This window comes from Balaenoptera physalus (genome assembly GCF_965194825.1).
Source record: "Balaenoptera physalus genome assembly, chromosome: 19".
In the NCBI taxonomy this organism is placed as follows: domain Eukaryota; kingdom Metazoa; phylum Chordata; class Mammalia; order Artiodactyla; family Balaenopteridae; genus Balaenoptera; species Balaenoptera physalus.
This window is the reverse complement of record NC_138900.1, coordinates 41,441,559-41,458,724: the sequence shown is the minus strand read 5'-3', so window position 1 is coordinate 41,458,724 and position 17,166 is coordinate 41,441,559. Positions and strand designations below refer to the sequence as shown.

At 36.3% G+C, this 17,166-nt stretch overlaps 1 protein-coding gene across 12 annotated transcripts in view; it reads left to right on the top strand.

Moving 5' to 3' along the window:
- The window catches only part of CNOT1 (CCR4-NOT transcription complex subunit 1), a 103,573-nt gene that overhangs the window by 31,587 nt on the left and 54,820 nt on the right, over window positions 1-17,166 (top strand). For all 12 annotated transcript variants that reach the window (XM_082439468.1, XM_082439476.1, XM_082439474.1 and 9 more), the window contains 8 exons: window positions 9,413-9,520; window positions 10,094-10,192; window positions 10,550-10,618; window positions 10,707-10,761; window positions 11,263-11,466; window positions 12,396-12,564; window positions 13,599-13,725; window positions 13,874-13,984. In XM_082439468.1, coding sequence (XP_082295594.1) covers window positions 9,413-9,520; window positions 10,094-10,192; window positions 10,550-10,618; window positions 10,707-10,761; window positions 11,263-11,466; window positions 12,396-12,564; window positions 13,599-13,725; window positions 13,874-13,984 — 942 coding nt within the window. The remainder of the gene's footprint in view (window positions 1-9,412; window positions 9,521-10,093; window positions 10,193-10,549; window positions 10,619-10,706; window positions 10,762-11,262; window positions 11,467-12,395; window positions 12,565-13,598; window positions 13,726-13,873; window positions 13,985-17,166) is intronic.

Here is a 17,166-nt window from a genome sequence, read left to right as displayed (position 1 = left end):
TGGCTAGGATTGTGTTCCCTTTGTTATTTCTCCTACTGACAAGTGGAAAGAAGGAATGTTTATTGAATGTATTAGATGTATGAGTTCCCTAAACATGAACAACGAGCTAGTTAGTATTACCATTTTATAGATGAAAAAACAAGTTTAGAATTTAATTTGCCCCCTCAGTCAGGATTTTATGATGTTCTTTAGAGGAGCAGTCCCCAACCTTTTTAGCACCAGTGATCGGTTTCATGGAAAAAATGGGCGGGGATGCGGGAGGGAGAGGGTGATGGTTCAGGCGGTAATGGGAGCGATGGGGAGCGCAGATGAAGCTTTGCTCCTTGCCCACTGCTCACCACCGCTCACCTCCCGCGGTGCGGCTGCTAGTTCGAGGCCCAGGGCTTGGGGACCCCTGCTTTAGAGAGTAACTCCTATAGTTGTTCTTTTCTTTAAAAATATTTGTTGTCATTATTAAAGAAATTATGTAAGTAAAATATAGAAAAATCAACTCTGGTTTTTCTACTCAGCTTTTTAACACTTTTGAGTATTTTTTGTCTTTGCATTAAAAGTAGTTTATAAAAACATTTTATACTGTTCTTTAAATGATAGTCTCTGTAAATATAATTTTAAAACATTTTATTAAAATTACAAATTTATTTCATTTATAAAAATATAATAAAATAAAAGTTAAAAATTAAAATTTATTACATAAGTAAAATTTATATTAAAATTAAGTAAGTAAAATTTATTTATACTACTCACACACACGAGTAGTATAATATAACCCCCATGAATCTATCATCTACCTTCATTTGAAGTCATGACCAATCTTGTTTCATCTAACCCATTCTCCTCAGTTGTTTTAAAGCAGATCCCAGTTATAATTTCATCTATTTATATAAACCTAACCTCAATACTGTTATCACATCTTTTTTAAAAAAAGCACAGTAATTCTTTTTAACAAAATTGTATTGAAGTATATTTGATTTACAGTGTGTTTCTGGTGTACAGCAAAGTGATTCAGTTATACATATGTATATTATTTTTCATATTCTTTTCCATTATGGTTTATTACAGGACACTGAATATAGTTTTCTGTGCTATATAAGAGGATGTTGCTGTTTATCCATTCTGTATAATAGTTTGCACCTGCTAATCCCAAACTCCCAATCCTCCCCCACACCCCATCCCCCAGCAAGATAATTCTTTTTTTTTTTTTCATGTAATGTCTGAAACATTTATATTAACATATTTCCATAAAGATAATTCTTAAACATCAAATACCCAGTTAACATTCACATTTCCTCAGTTTGCTTCATAAAAAAATTTAAAAGTTGACTTGAGTTACGACCACCCCCCACCCCTTTCCTCAGTCTGTTTGTTGCATTGGCCCTTACTAAATCTCTTTTAAAATCTATAGGTTTTCTCTCCATTTTTCTTGCAGTTATTTTGTTAAAGAAATCAGGTTGTCCTGTAGTTACCCACAGTCTGAATATTGCTGATTACATTCCCAGCGTGGTATTTTACATGTTCTTCTGACTGTTGTATTTCCTGTAAATTGGTAATTAAATTTGGGAACTTAATCAGATTAAGGTTTTTTCTCCCTTAGGACAGTTTTACATGTGGTGGTGTGTACTTTAATTAGGTTCATGATGTCTGGTCATCTCTATTTTTGTCATTTTTAGCAGGCTTTGTTCATTGCCTGGATTCATTGATTTGTTAGGGATTGCAGAGTGGTGACATTCTAGTTGTTAGGCGTTTTTTATTAGTTGAAATAGTTCTGTAAAGGGAAACTTGCCCTTACCAACTGTAACTATCTGGTTGCCCGAAGTACAGTTTATATAGGAAGGGCTTGATTCTCTCTCTTTATTTGCTGATTTTCAAAATGACTTGTTTCCTAGCATCCTCCAAATATGACCAATGAATGAGTTTTTTAATATTAGGAATTCATGTATTTTTAACATATTTGATGTGTTTGAATTCATTGAAAGTATTATTGATATTCATCCATTATCCTCTTTGGCCAATGTAAACTTATTCATGTTGGCTTCTGAGTCCTTTTGACCGTATTCTTATTCGTCGTCTTTGACGTGATTGCAGAAACTTGGAAACTGAAATATTCCAGACTTGTATGTTTCTTGCTTCAGACCTGGAAAATTAGCAGTTTCTCTAAGAGGTCTTGGTTTTATTTTACTGGGAAATGGTATTTAGAGATTACCGTCTCTTGTGTTAATAAATGATTAAGACCATTTAGGTGATACAAACAAACTTTATTTAACATTTCATGAAGTGGACAGTCTTACTTCAGAGAACTGCAAAATGGGCAGAAGACAAGAACCTTTTATAGGATAAAGAATAAAGAACAGGGACTTCCCTGGTGGTGCAGTAGTTAAAACTCCATGCTCCCAACGCAAGGGGCACGGGTTCGAACCCTGGTCAGGAAACTACGATTCCACATGCTGCCTGGCACAGCCAAAAAAAAAAGAATAAAGAAAAGACAAATAGAAAATATATGATTGGCTGGGACCACATAGTCAACCTTGTTAGGGGTTAGACAGGGGTTAGAACACCCAGAATTGGCTTGATGTTTGGGAATTGGCTGGCTGAATATACTGTGTTTATGGTCAAGTGAAACATTTACGGGGACTCCAGAGTTCATCTAAGTTTTGGTTTGCTGATGTTACACCAAGGGCAGGAACACTCCATTTTGGGCCTAGAAAGTTATTTCAACACTTGTATTGTTTACTGATACTCAGTTGGCCATTATTAGGCATTTCCGTGGACAAAGCTAAGGAGAAAATACACCATGAGTTCATACTAATACTTCCAGTTTAATTTCAGGACCAAGGGATTTTTATTTCAATTCATTACCTAAAATCTGTCTCTCCTTACTTCCAGTGCAGAAGATTCCCGTTTTCAGTGAGGAAAAGTCATTTGTTTTATTCCACACTTCACAGTCAAGAGTCTCAGATTATCTGTGACTCTACTAACAGCACTGTGATTATGGAAAATAGTTTACGTTTTTTTGGTGGGGTTGGTGGGGGAGCTTGTAAGGTATATCTCACTAGAGATGTGAAATCAAGTTACTGTTTTAAAGTCATTTAGAATAGTTCTTCTTGGCATAGTTATGCCACACCACCAACTGGATATGGAGTTTGGGTTCATTGTATTCATATTATTTTCAGTATTTGCAAAGTACTTTTAATAGTAATCTAATTTTGCTTGATACCATGTAAAACGTTTATTTCCAAAGTCAAATCTATAAAATGACTTTGATTAAAAGAGTAGTTTATGCAATGAGGTATCACCTCACACCAGTCAGAATGACCATTATTAAAAATAAGTCTACAAATACTAAATGCTGGAGAGGGTGTGGAGAAAAAGGAACCCTCCTTCACTGCTGGTGGGAATGTAAATTGGTGTAGCCACTATGGAGAACACTATGGAGGTTACTTAAAAAGCTAAAAATAGAGCTACCATATGATCCTGCAATCCCACTCCAGGACATATATTGGCAGAAAACTCTAATTAGAAAAGATACATGCACGCCCAGTGTTCATAGCAGCACTATTTACAATACCCAAGACATGGAAGCAACCTAAATGTCCATTGAGAGATGAATGGATAAAGAAGATGTGGGGTGTGTGTGTGTGTACACGCACAGTGGAATATTAGCCATAAAAAAGAATGAAAGAATGAAAAAATGACATTTGCAGGAACATGTATGGACTTAGAGATATCATATTAAGTGAAGTAAGTCAGAGAAAGACAAATATATGATATCACTTATATGTGGAATCTACAAAAATGATACAAATGAACTAATTTACAAAACAGAAAGAGACTCACAGACATCGAAAACAAACTCACGGTTACCAAAGGGGATAGTGGAGGGTAGGGGGAGATAAATTAGGAGTTTGGGATTAATAAATACACCCTACTATTATATAAAGTAGGTAAATAACAAGGACCTGTATAGCACAGGGAACTATACTCAATATCTTATAATAACCTATAATAGAAAAGAATCTGAAAAAGATAAATATATGTAACTGAATCACTTTGTTGTACACTTGAAACTAACACAACATTGTAAATTATACTTCAGTTTAAAAAATTTTTTTAAAGAGTTGCTTAGTCTTATTAAAAATGTATTATATATTGAAATGGATTGAGTACTTGCAGACTGTTCTTTTACTTCAGTTTTTATATTCCTGAAAATATCTTTTATTTTCATACATTTTTTTGACCATAGATCATTGTCAGAAGATTTGTCTCATTTGGAACTCAGGTGCCGTTACCTGAGTTCTTTCATGCTTGAGAATATCTTTCTTGTTTTTATTTGAAGTCCAGTTATCACTAGATATATATATTCCCCCTAGTTTTGCAAATATTGTTCCCCATTATTCTTTCAACAGCATCAATTGCCAAAAGCTGCCTATCTTCCTTTGTCTCTCTCCTCCGTCATGCATTTTAGGTGACTAACTTTTCCTGCCAGCATCTATTCCTAACCTCAATATCCCTATGAATTTCCTTTTTTTTAAAAATTAATTAATTTATTTATTTGGCTGCGTTGGGTCTTTGTTGCTGCGCATGGGCTTTCTCTAGTTGTGGTGAGCGGGGGCTACTCTTCCGCTGCGGTGCACAGGCTTTTCATTGCTGTGGCTTCTCTTGTTTTGGAGCACGGGCTCTAGGCGCACGAGCTTCAGTAGTTGTGGCACATGGGCTTAGTTGCTCCGTGGCATGTGGGATCTTCCCAGACCAGGGCTCGAACCTGTGTCCCCTGCATTGGCAGGCGGATTCTTAACCACTGTGCCACCAGGGAAGTCCCTGAATTTCCTTTTCATTAGAGTTTATTAACTTCAAGTGTATGCTGTAGTATTGATTATTCTGCATCAGCCTTTCTTGTGCTATGGTATACCTTTCATTCTTCCAACTCAAATGTTTATTTCAGGGATATTTTTGTTGTTTTCTTTGAATGTTTTTCTTTTCATTTCTTGTGGATTGAGGTATTATATATTGATTATTAAGTTTATTAAGTTATCTTTTCTGTAAGATTTTTGCTTTGTTTCTTAAGTGCCAAAAGTTTGCTTTCATTTCCTTCTGTTATGTTGTACTTGAACCTAGTGTTTTGTTTTACCTTTTTGAGGACTTTCCTCTTAAAAAACAAAAACAGCTCCTATAATCTCTTCAGGGATATGGAATACTATTTGTCTGAACTCTTCTATTTGTTTATTTGTGTAGGTCTTTTGTTTGTTTCTTTTAAATTAAAAAAAAATTTTTTTTTCTGGGTGGGGGGTAAGTCTTTTGAAAAGTATGTTCTTCACTTGTCTTGTTTGTTTCTTTGCTCTGTTTTACAGTTTCTTCAAATAGGTTCCAGGCTGAGTCTTTGGATTTTTGCTTGTCTTTGAATCAACACATTATTTACTCACATATAAACCATCTTGGGGATGCTTGAGGGTGGGGAAGTGTGTTGGGGTAGTCTGTCATGTTCTGTATCTAGGTTTGGTAATGGTTACCTCTTCTTCTTCATTATTCTGCTTCTCCAGGATTCTCCTTTAACTCGATGGTTTGCTTACAGACATTAAAAGTAGCATCTTGAGCTTGGTTCCCTCAGCTCTGTCTCCTTTGCCATTTTCTAATTTCCATATATTGATCTGGGTCTCTAAATGGACAGTCTTCTTTCATGGCTCATCTGTGCTCCAGATTCATCACTTGAACAAAGGATAACTATGTGTGTTTTGGGACATTCATCAGTCCTAAACATTTTTATTTCTGGATTTATCAGTCCCAAATAGAAACCTGCATTTAGCCTGTCGTTTGAGGTACTGAGAATAAGCTATCTGACATATCTCTCTGGACCACTTCTTACGTGAATGTTTTGTTGAAAATGGATTTTTTTTTTTTTTTTTAATATGAGAGGCTAGAAAAAAAAAATATGAGAGGCTAGAATAGGAAAAAAGTGCTCTTAGCTCCACCATCTTTTACTTAGGAGTTTGACAGTTCTGTGCCTTTTGTGTTAAAAGTAACCCTTTATGTTTACTGCAAAAATTTTTCATGTTCTTTTCAGTATGTTAAACTGTTTTGAATAGGTACACTATTTTTTATAAAGTAACCCAAAGCATTCATACAGGTAATACAGTAAAAACCTGGAATGACTATTTTTAGTGGTTAGAATACGTACAACAAGTTTAAGAAATACGAAGATCCTACATTATTTGTGTGGATTATATATATGTTTACGTACAATCCAATTATTCCAATTACTATAACTAATCATTGTAATGTAGTGAGTTACTGTCTTCAATTTTAAATTTAAAAATCTGGTACTTTGTAATTATATAGAATCTTGGGCCTCTGAGATCATCTATTAGACTAGATTTAGTATTTTTCTTTATATAAATCTTGTTTTTATGTGAAAATCTCTATAGATGTGGTTTGTTTTTTTCTGTTTGGGGTTTTTTTGGCTGCACCAGGCAGCATGTGGGATCTTAGTTCCCCAACCAGGGGTTGAACCTGTGCCCCCTGAGCTGGAAGCCGAGTCTTAACTACTGCACCACCAGGGAAGTCCCAATGTGGGTTTTTTTCTAAGCTGTTTTTAGGAGCTGGGGTTGATGGCACAATTCCTCAGATAATTGCTGCTTTATCAGTATTCTACCCAAAGAATGACTTTTAAAGTATTAATAGAGGTAGGGATTTTTGATGTTTCTGACTGTGGAAATTAGTTGACTACTTCATTTACTCATTACCATTTGTGGACAACCTTATTAGGAGTATCTTTGTAACAAGCTAAAATAAACTGTTTGGGGCTCTTTTTCTGAGGATTTAATATTTAAGTACCCTTCACATAATTAAGTCTTTATTCTTCCCTTATGTGTGCTCTCTAGGCCAAATAGTGCCCCATTTCCTCAACCATTCTGCATGATTTTCTGAATCTCTGCCATCCATTGTGGATGCACTATTTTTTAATGTTCCTCTTAATATGTGACTCTTAGATGAGAATATGTTACTCTAGCCACAAATCAGATTATTACAAAAGTATTATAGAATGAATGCCTTTGATAAAGTTACTTTATTTTTAATAGCCACAGATTTTGCTATCAAATTGTAAGGTGTAGTTACTTCACTAAAAGGGTGTTGATTTTGCTAGTCTCCCCTGCCCAGTGGGTGTAATGATTTGAACCTAAGGGAAAATGTATGAGGCTTAATCTTATGGGATCAATGAAATCTTATTTCAACATCTTTGCAACCCAAGATCATGTTTTTAAAATACCACTTTAGTTTTAAAAGAAAACAGTTGCTCCTAGGAAGGGTAGCATGGTATCACAGGAGGAATATTTCATTCACTTAGCAGCCATAAAACACACTTTCTGATTCTACCACTTATCCAGCAAATTATATGACATTTGTCTTTAGTCTTTGCAACCTTGATTAAAAAAAGAAAACAAAACAAACCTTGTCTGTAATAACATGGCATATTACATGTATTATATGTATATACTTCTTAGGGTTGTTGTGAAGGTTGAGTTGTTGTAAAAGCAATTTTAAAGTTATAAAATGTTACAGAAATAAATGCTAAGGATAAGGGATATTCATAAAATTTGCTGATCCTAGTTAAAACAAAAATTTCTGGGGTTTTTTTGGCCATTGACAGTCTCTTGGAATGTCTTTCCATTTTTTAGGTTGGTGTAAGAGTACCAGTTAAGTCAGTATGCTAATTAACCATGATCTGGTTCCCTGACTCCTGCTGGCCTTTTTTCTGTTACTAAAATCCTTTATGTATTGTTTACCTTCTATCTCAAATGCTCTTCCTTCAGTTGTATCTGTGGTTGTCACCTAAATATTTTAAGTCTCAGTTTACATGTTACATCTTTAGGGATGGCCTCTTTGAGGTATACCCCCCCACCGTCCTGTCAATATCATATAACCCTGTTTTCTTCATGAGTTAATATTATCAGAAATTGTTTGCCTGTACTTTTCTTCTTCCGTGAAAATGTACTTCATGAGAGCTGTGGAACCCATTGGTCTCCTCTGCTGTTATATTTGCTGTACCTTGAATGGTATCTAGCATGTACTCAACAAATGTTTGTTAAGCCAGTTATTCTTGTTCTTTTGAGGGAGAGGTCTGGTTGGTTGGAGCATAGGTAAATTCTTCTTAATTAATTTGAATTGGCTCTTTAAGATAATGTCTTCAGTGTTCCAGGGGATAGGAAAAAATAACCTATGATTATATAGATTTTAACTTTAAGATGTCTGAGGCAGTGTAAAGCTTGGTCTTACTTAACTCTCACATGTTCTGGATGGGGAAAACTGAAACTGAAATAAGTTAACTTAGCTGGCTGTGACATAATTATGATACAGTAGAAAGAGTATAGACTTTGGAATTGGACTATGAATACCAGACTCCTAACTCATAAACTATTGGATTTTAGGCTCATGGAGTCTGTTTGAAGTGTCCACTTTCTCATCTATAAAATGGGAGTCATTTTTGGCAGAGTTGTTGAAGATTAAACCAAGGAAGCCCAGTCACATTTTTAGGCCAAAGTAGGTAGTTAAATATTTTAAAATTTTAGTGCGGCATTTAATAAACAAATGATTACTCTGCACATACATTGTGCTAAATAAGCTCTTTTCCTGACCTAAATGTGAAGTGAACACAACTACATAAATTCCCTTTTCTCATGCAACTTACAGTCAAGTGAGACATAGACAATAAACAGAAATTATTGGGTGGTGGTAAGTACTGTGGAGAAAAGTAAAGCAGGATGAGGGGTGATGGTGGGGCAGTTCATGTTGCTATTTTAGGGATGGTAGTTAGGAAACCTCTGACTGATGAGGTGGCTTTAGAGCAGAAACCTAAAGGAAGTGAGAGAACAAACTGCATGTAGATATCTAGAGTTTTCTAGTTAGAGGGAATAGCAAGTACAAACATTAGTAACTTTGAGGAACAGCAAGAAGCTCAGGGCCAGTACTGATATCAGACCAGTTCCTTTAGGGCCTTGCCCTATAGGCTATTACAAAGAGTCACAGTTGTGTTAGATTTCAGATTACACTTTTTAGGGGTAAAAACAACAATGGATAGAAAAAGTGATGCTCTCATGAGTCCAGTTTGTTATAAAATTGTTGCCTTACAACTTAAACATGTCATTTGTGCTGTTGTTTGGTGTTTTTGGTGTAGAGGTTGATCAGAGCACACTGTTACATGGGGCTAATTACTGGTAGTTGTTCTTCTCTTTCCTGCTAGTGCCTGTAGGAAACACTTAAAAAATATTTAATTATAAAATATTGGTCCCTCCATCTCAATAATTCCTAGAACTCTTGTTCCAAAATGAACAATTAATGTAATTTGGGATGTTGTCCTAGAGGTGAATTTTTTTAAAAAAATAAAAGAAAGTCACTCTTAGCAAACTCATATTTTTGGTCTTTTTAGATTGTGAATCGGCACGGTCCTGAGGCAGACAGGCATTTATTACGCTGCCTATTTTCGCATGTGGATTTCAGTGGCGATGGTAAAAGCAGTGGCAAAGATTTTCATCAGGTATTTGGGGCTTACATAGTATATATATTCACTTAGATCTAATTGTTCCATGAATTGCATTTTGGGCATAGCTGTGTAGCAGACACATATAGGATCCAAAAATAATCTTAGCTGAATGGCTAAAAGGCAGTGGGACTTTTCCTTTTCTTGTCCTTCTCTTCTCCTGCCTGACTGCAGACCATTACAGCTACTTAGTTCAGGCTTAGAGAGCTGGGAATCAGACCTGCCTGAAGGAAGCAGGACTGTGGGGAAGTCCAGCTTGACAAGTAAGTAAGGCAGAGAGAGGATCTCTTCACCTAGTTTGAGTTTCTATGGTTTGATTCTCAACCTGGGAACAGTTTGTCATGGTATTACTCCTTATAGTTATCTTGTCAGTGGACTTTCTTCTGTAGAGGTTTTGGTTTAACACTTGTTGCTAATAGACTTTGGTAGTTTCAATAGGATTTTTAAAGAGCTGATGTAGAAACAGTATACAGTATCAGGTTACCCTTTAATGTTCTGAGCATTGCTGCTTCTATTTGTGCAAGAAGATGACTGTTAGTGCTAATGAAAATTCATTTGTTATTTTTAAAGACTCAGTTTCTGATTCAGGAGTGTGCGTCACTGATTACGAAGCCAAATTTTATCTCGACGCTGTCCTATGCCATTGATAATCCATTGCACTATCAGAAGGTTGGTATTCCTTTTATCTTCGGTGGTCCTAAGAATGTGATCTCTTATTAGGTTTTCTAAAAAGACCTTAATCCTTGGTCTCATAATATCATATTTTAAATAAAAAATTTCAGATACTTTCTTTGTAGTTTTTGTAGCTTTCTAACAAAGTCAAGGTGGTTTGATAATAATTAGAATCTTAATAAAACCAGATGATGTGAAGGCTTAAGCTTGTCAGAACACAGTTCCACAGCTGTTGCTAGCAGCACTACAGAATTGTCACTCTTATGTAGCACCATAATTGGGTAAACAGATGCTTTTATAAACTTTTTGAAAATTGTATGTTCTTATTTTAAAATAAAGTTTGGTTTGTTTCAGAGTTTAAAGCCTGCACCCCACTTATTTGCCCAGCTGAGTAAAGTTCTCAAGTTAAGCAAAGTACAAGAGGTAAGTGATTTAAGAAAAGAGATGTAGGCAAAATTAGAAATAAAACAACTATTTGACTCTTTGGTCAATCTAACCCTTCTTGTTTCAGGTAATTTTTGGCCTTGCCCTCTTGAATTCTTCCAGCTCAGATCTCAGAGGTTTTGGTAAGTTTCCCTTTCCCTAAAGATCCTATAGTGAAGTTAGAGTCTTTAAAATCCGTGGGTTTCTGAGTCTTGAGCCTCCATAGTTTAGAGAGTAAGATTATTTTCTTTTGGTCTCTTTTATGTATGTATGTATACGTACGTATGGTAAAAACACATAAAATTTACCTTCGTAACCATTTTCAAGTGTATAATTCAGTAGTGTTAACTATATTCACATTGTGGTATAATGGATGTCTGGAACTTCTTTGTCTCGCAAAACTGAAACTGTACCCATCCAAAAATTCTCCATTCCTTCTCCTCCTCCTGCCCCTGCCCCCCACCGCCAAGCCCCTAGCAATTGGTCTTTTATTTATGCCTACCAGCTAGAGCTGTAAAAACATTAGAGGGTGAAGGGTGCGTTGGTGAATGAGAATGATGATCATCTGTATTTTGATGGTATGTGACTTCTTTCCCATTGTGGTGCAAAAATAACTTGTGGTTTTTTATTTATCTCACTTCTAGCTGCCCAGTTTATTAAACAGAAGCTTCCAGATCTTCTGCGTTCTTACATTGACGCAGACGTCAGTGGAAATCAAGAAGGTGGCTTCCAGGATATAGCAATAGAGGTCCTACACCTCCTCCTCTCCCATCTCCTCTTTGGGCAGAAGGGAGCCTTTGGAGTTGGACAGGAACAGATAGACGCTTTTCTTAAAACGCTGCGCAGAGGTAAAAAGGAGTGTCTGTAGCCTACAAAAGATGATTTCTTTGGATGAACACACATTACAAAAGGATTGTAGAATACAAATGAAGACAGTGATTTACTTTTCTGTTAACTTCGTAATCTTTCAAGGAAGAGAGTATTTTATAATTTAAAATATAAAAATGATAAAAGCCTCATTATAGAAAAGGTATAAAATGAAGAGCACTTACCAGCAATATTTGTTATCTAAGTACAGTCTCATTTCAGACTTGGTATATTTCCACGTGGTCAAATTTTTCCCTTTTAGGGAGACAGAGACTACGGTATTTGTGACATGCTCTCTTTAGTTTAAAATGTTGATCATATATCCACTTTACCTCTTGGCTGTTGGCATTGTTATGCTAAGATAACTCCTGGTTCTGTTGTTGCCATCCTCCTTCCTCTGATCCTTTTTTTAGAGATAGTGCTTAAAACAAATCTTTTATAGTGGACTAACCACTATCCATTTTCACTCTTATTATTGTTTACTTCTTAACATTGATATAGTTTAATTTAAACTTCATTAACTTTCTCAGTAATAGGACGTTTTCCACTTGTCAGTGAAATAAAGAGAGACTGATGTACCAATTATTACTGATGTCTTCCTTGCATGGGAATTGATAGCCCTTTTGTGAAATTTTAAAGTAATATTTAGGGTGCAGTAGATAATGGAATCCTAATATAAAAAATTAAAAATATACTTATGACCATTTTTTGTGACATAAGAACATTCAAATTTTAGAATTGGGGTTGAAGTCATAACTTGGGCTAGGCTAGCTGGATTGGAAAAACTGAATAAACTTTGCTTTGAATATGGACTTGTGAAAACTCAGGTTTGAGGGGCTTTTAAAGAGCAAAAGAGGATAGTTTGTTATTAATCAGTATAGCAGTTGTAATTATCTTTTTCCTTCTTCAGATTTTCCCCAGGAACGCTGTCCCGTGGTGCTTGCACCACTTTTATACCCTGAAAAACGGGACATTCTAATGGACAGAATCCTGCCTGATTCTGGAGGGGTAGCTAAAACCATGATGGAGAGCTCTTTGGCTGACTTCATGCAAGAAGTGGGCTATGGCTTTTGTGCAAGGTTGGTAGTCAGACATTTTAAACTTCTGATTACTCTTGTGAAAAGCACAATGTAATTCTTTTAAGCAAGTTCCTACAGATTCCTTAATGTATTATCTTTGCCTCTCAAGAATTTTGCTTCTAAATTTAATCTTCCACATATTAGTTTTGGTGGCAGCTATAAATGTTCTCGTGGCTAAATTTCTCTCTCTCCATCCCCCCTAGTTTCTCAAATTTAAGGATCAGAGGTTCCTAGCCTAGTCGCCATGGTAGGCAGTTTTAGGTTTTGAGAGGGAGGGCATTGAGGCAAGTGTTCATGGAACTTGCATCATTTCCCATCCAACATGTCTAATGTGCTCTTCCCTGCCCCCACCCTCAATTTCCTTGCTGTACCTTGATTTTCTACAGTCTTCCTTTTCTGCCCTTTTCATACCCTGCCTCTCAACATATTTTCCTCACCTGCCAGGGGCATAAAAGGAAATTGTTTCACCCTAATGGTAGCACAAAGGACTGTGATATAGTGGATTGTTAATATTTTTCTGAGAATATGTTATAAAGGGCATTAATGTGCTTTGCTTTGACTTTAAGTGTAACATTTAATGTTTTTAAAACTCATACAAACCACATTTCCACTTACGTTTGAAAGTGTATTTCTTGTGTGTGTATAAATGTGCCTGGCATAAAACTTTTGTTGATGCAAAGTGAAAAAGTTAAAATACATTTTCAGGGCTTTGTACATATCAGAATAACCCTTGAGTTATCAGTATTTTAAAGAATAACTTGATTTATACTGAAGATTGAGGAGGATAATTTTATGTCTCTTTGTAGATATTACTGTTAACTCACACTTCCTTCTTCCATTGGTATTTTAAACTTTTTCTATTTCCTTAAGTAGGTGGATTTTACATTCCTAGCTATGTGAAAGTAACAAGAAATGAAGCTTATTACTCTGTGTTAGTAAAACTCGAGCGACTTCACTCAAGTGCATTTTATATGAGTGTTTCTTAACCTTGGTATTGAGGGTACCGTTTTTCTGAAGTTAAATTTCTGTTTCAGTATTGAAGAATGTCGCAATATAATCATGCAGTTTGGTGTTCGGGAGGTCACAGCTGCCCAGGTTGCAAGGGTTTTGGGAATGATGGCTCGAACTCATTCAGGATTAACAGACGGAATTCCATTACAGGTAGGTGTGGAAATAAACTATTTTACAAAGTGAATTAATGTCCTGCCCTCTTTGTTTTATTTATTAAATTACAGTATGATTGTTCTGCCAACCAGACCTGAACACATTGAGTAGTTGGCTTTGTTTAATTCAGATTTTACTTCTACAGAGTATCTCTGCTCCTGGCAGTGGGATTTGGAGTGATGGAAAAGATAAAAGTGATGGAGCACAGGCACACACGTGGAATGTAGAAGTCTTGATTGATGTTCTCAAAGAACTGGTGAGTACACATGTAATGTTATATATTTATGATGTTAGTATGATGTAGCCCAAAGAAAGAAAATTTTAATGAATAAAGTGCCTAGCTGAATGAGAACTGCAATGTTTTATAATTTCTGACTTCAAAAGTAATGAGGGGTACGAGATAATTATGTACTGGAAATAGTATGCAATGAAACTCTAGCTTTGTTCATAATTAATTGTTGCTATGCAATTCTGAGTAGCACTGCTGAGGTGATTTGGTAGGTTGTCAGTGTGTGGTTTTTTGGGGAGGATGAATTTGTTACAAAGTAATGATTGTATGAGGAATTACTGAGGAGAAAGGAAGTCTTCTGAATGTTTTCTGGAAGGTGCAACAAAAACCCTGCCAACCTTGTTTATGGGATATTATTATAGGGATAATAAAAATCCATACTTATCTAACTACTTCCACTTCTGAAATATCCACAAACTAAATAATTGGTCCCCAAATAAACAACGTACCTCTCCTAAAATGTTGAACTGTTAAAACATAAAAAAGTGAAACTTCTAGTTATTAAAAGGAAGTGATGAAATTTAGTCAGTGAGAGAACAGTGGAGTCAAGATCAAGATGTAATGTTTTCAGTCTTGTTCATAAAATGTCAAGGAACAAAATGTAACACTAAAGACTACTAATACATACTTCCATAACATTCTTGATAAGGTGTCAGGTCATTTATCTATCCTATTTCTCATTTTTAGTTTTCTACATTTGTAACTTATAAGTAAAATTGAGTAACAGGGAATCATACTGTTCTCTGTGTGACCTTACTACTAACAGCATCAGTGGGTTTTCTTTTTCTTTTTCTTAATAGTAGATGGGTTTATGGTGTTCAGACCTACTCTTTAGTAACAGAAGAAGGGAAAAAATAACACGTGATCATGGCAGAAAACTTAGAAAGTGAACAGGAAGAAAAGCAAAATAAAACCATAGGTTTAGCACTTAAGGATAACCAGTTACTAATTTGTTTGGTTTTTTCTTTTTTAATTTTTAAAAAAGTAATTAGTTTATTTTTGTCTTCATTGCTTCGCACGGGCTTTCTCTAGTTGCGGCGAGCAGGGGCTGCTCTTTGTTGCGGTGCACAGGCTTCTCATTGCGGTGGCTTCTCTTGTTGCGGAGCACGGGCTCTAGGCGTGCGGGCTTCAGTAGTTGTGGCGCACGGGCTTAGTTGCTCTGTGGCATGTGGGATCTTCCCAGACCAGGGCTCAAACCCGTGTCCCCTGCATTGGCAGGCGGACTCTTAACCACTATACCACCAGGGAAGTCCCTACTAATTTGTTTTTAACCTGTGGTTGTCTTGCAAATATGAAAACGTGCTTTTCCCTCAGTTTCATCTTTGTACTTTATTGCACTATTGAAAAACTCTTTAAAAAAATTGCAGACAAGGACAGTTTTCCATGTTATCTGAACCTATGTTTTGATTTCAGAGAGTGCGAAGGCCATAAATTGAACGCCTTCACTGTGGATTTGAATAGTTGAATTAGTAATCCCTTTTCTTTCTTCTTCCGTTTTCTCGTATATTTGAGTTTCTGTACAATTTTTTGTAGAAAGGGAACAGAGGACAGTTTCAGATACACATTGGGTTAATTTTCTGATTTACTTCCAAGGATGGGAGGAGGAAACCATAGGGGCACGCCTGTGGATTTACCAAACTTAACCTAACTCTCTCTAGGATAATGCTGTTTAATAGTATATTTATGGTTTTATTCTGTCACAGTCAGTCCTTAAAACAAATTTTAGAAAAGAAAAAAATGTTACCTCTGAATGCTATTGTTGTCTTGGAGTGAATACCCCAACTGACATTTATTTTTTGTACCATATACAAAGCAAGCATTAAAGTCTTCATGGATTGAAAGGCGTCACCTTAGAGCAAAACTAAACTGGACATAACGCTTTGGTTGGAGATTTAATTATGAAGTGTGCACAGCCTTTTTTTCTTTCAAGCACAAAATATTCTTCTTTTTTTTCTTTCCCCCTTTTCTTTTTGTCCGCGCTGTGCAGCATGCGGGGTTTTAGTTCCCCGACCAGGGATCGAACTTGTGCCCCCGGCATCGGGAGCGCAGGGTCTTAACCACTGGACCGCCCGGGAAGTACCAAGCACAAAATATTCTTATTGCTTGGTGCAGAGTGTTTGGTAAATTATCTTCTCTAAATGTGTTTCCTTTGCATTGTGTTTCTTTAAGGAATCTCATACTGCTTTTATGAATACCTTTTCATAAAACATTTTTGAATGGAATTTTTAGTCATTTTGACATAAAGAATCTAGACCACTTTTCCTGATGCATAATTGGGATGCTTTTAGGGGAGATCTTCAGTTAATTAAGATTTTTTTTAAAAAATAAATTTATTTATTTATTTTTGGCTGCATTGGGTCTTCATTGCTGCGCACGGGCTTTCTCTAGTTGCAGCGAGCAGAGTCTACTCTTCGTTGCGGTGCACGGGCTTCTCATTGCGGTGTCTTCTCTTGTTGTGGAGCACAGGCTCTAGGCGCACGGGCTTCAGTAGTTGTGGCTCGTGGGCTCTAGAGCACAGGCTCAGTAGTTGTGGCGCACAGGCTTAGTTGCTCCGTGGCATGTGGGATCCTCCCGGACCAGGGATCAAACCCCCACGTCCCCTGCATTGGCCGGAGGATTCTTAACCACTGCACCACGTGGGAAGTCCTTGTTAATTAAGATTGATATTTGGGATAATTGATTTATCTTTGCAACTTTGTTCCAAGGTAGTGGAATCTTACTGTAAAGACGAGGCACTAAGTAAAGCGTTATCTATTTGCCATATTGAGATGGGAGTGTTCGTTGGACTAAAGTAGGGGAAGAGAACTCCCCTTTACGTACTCACGTATTCACAAGTATTTTGTGAACTGAAAGGTAACTTGGAGTAGCTTGCTAGTAGAGCCAGTTTATTTCGAATATTAAGAATTTACCTTTCCAAGTCTCTTTGGAAATGCCAGAAAGATTTAGACGATTTTGAGTCTATAATTAGACCACCTTGATTGAACTTCAGATTTAATATGGCTCTTTGGATAAAGCAATCAAAATATGTACACTTTTGTTCATTAAACTTTTTTTTGGCTGCGTTGGTTCTTCACTGCTGTGCTTGGGCTTTCTCTAGTTTCAGAGAGTGGGGGCTACTCTTTGTTGCGGTGCGCGGGCTTCTCATTCGC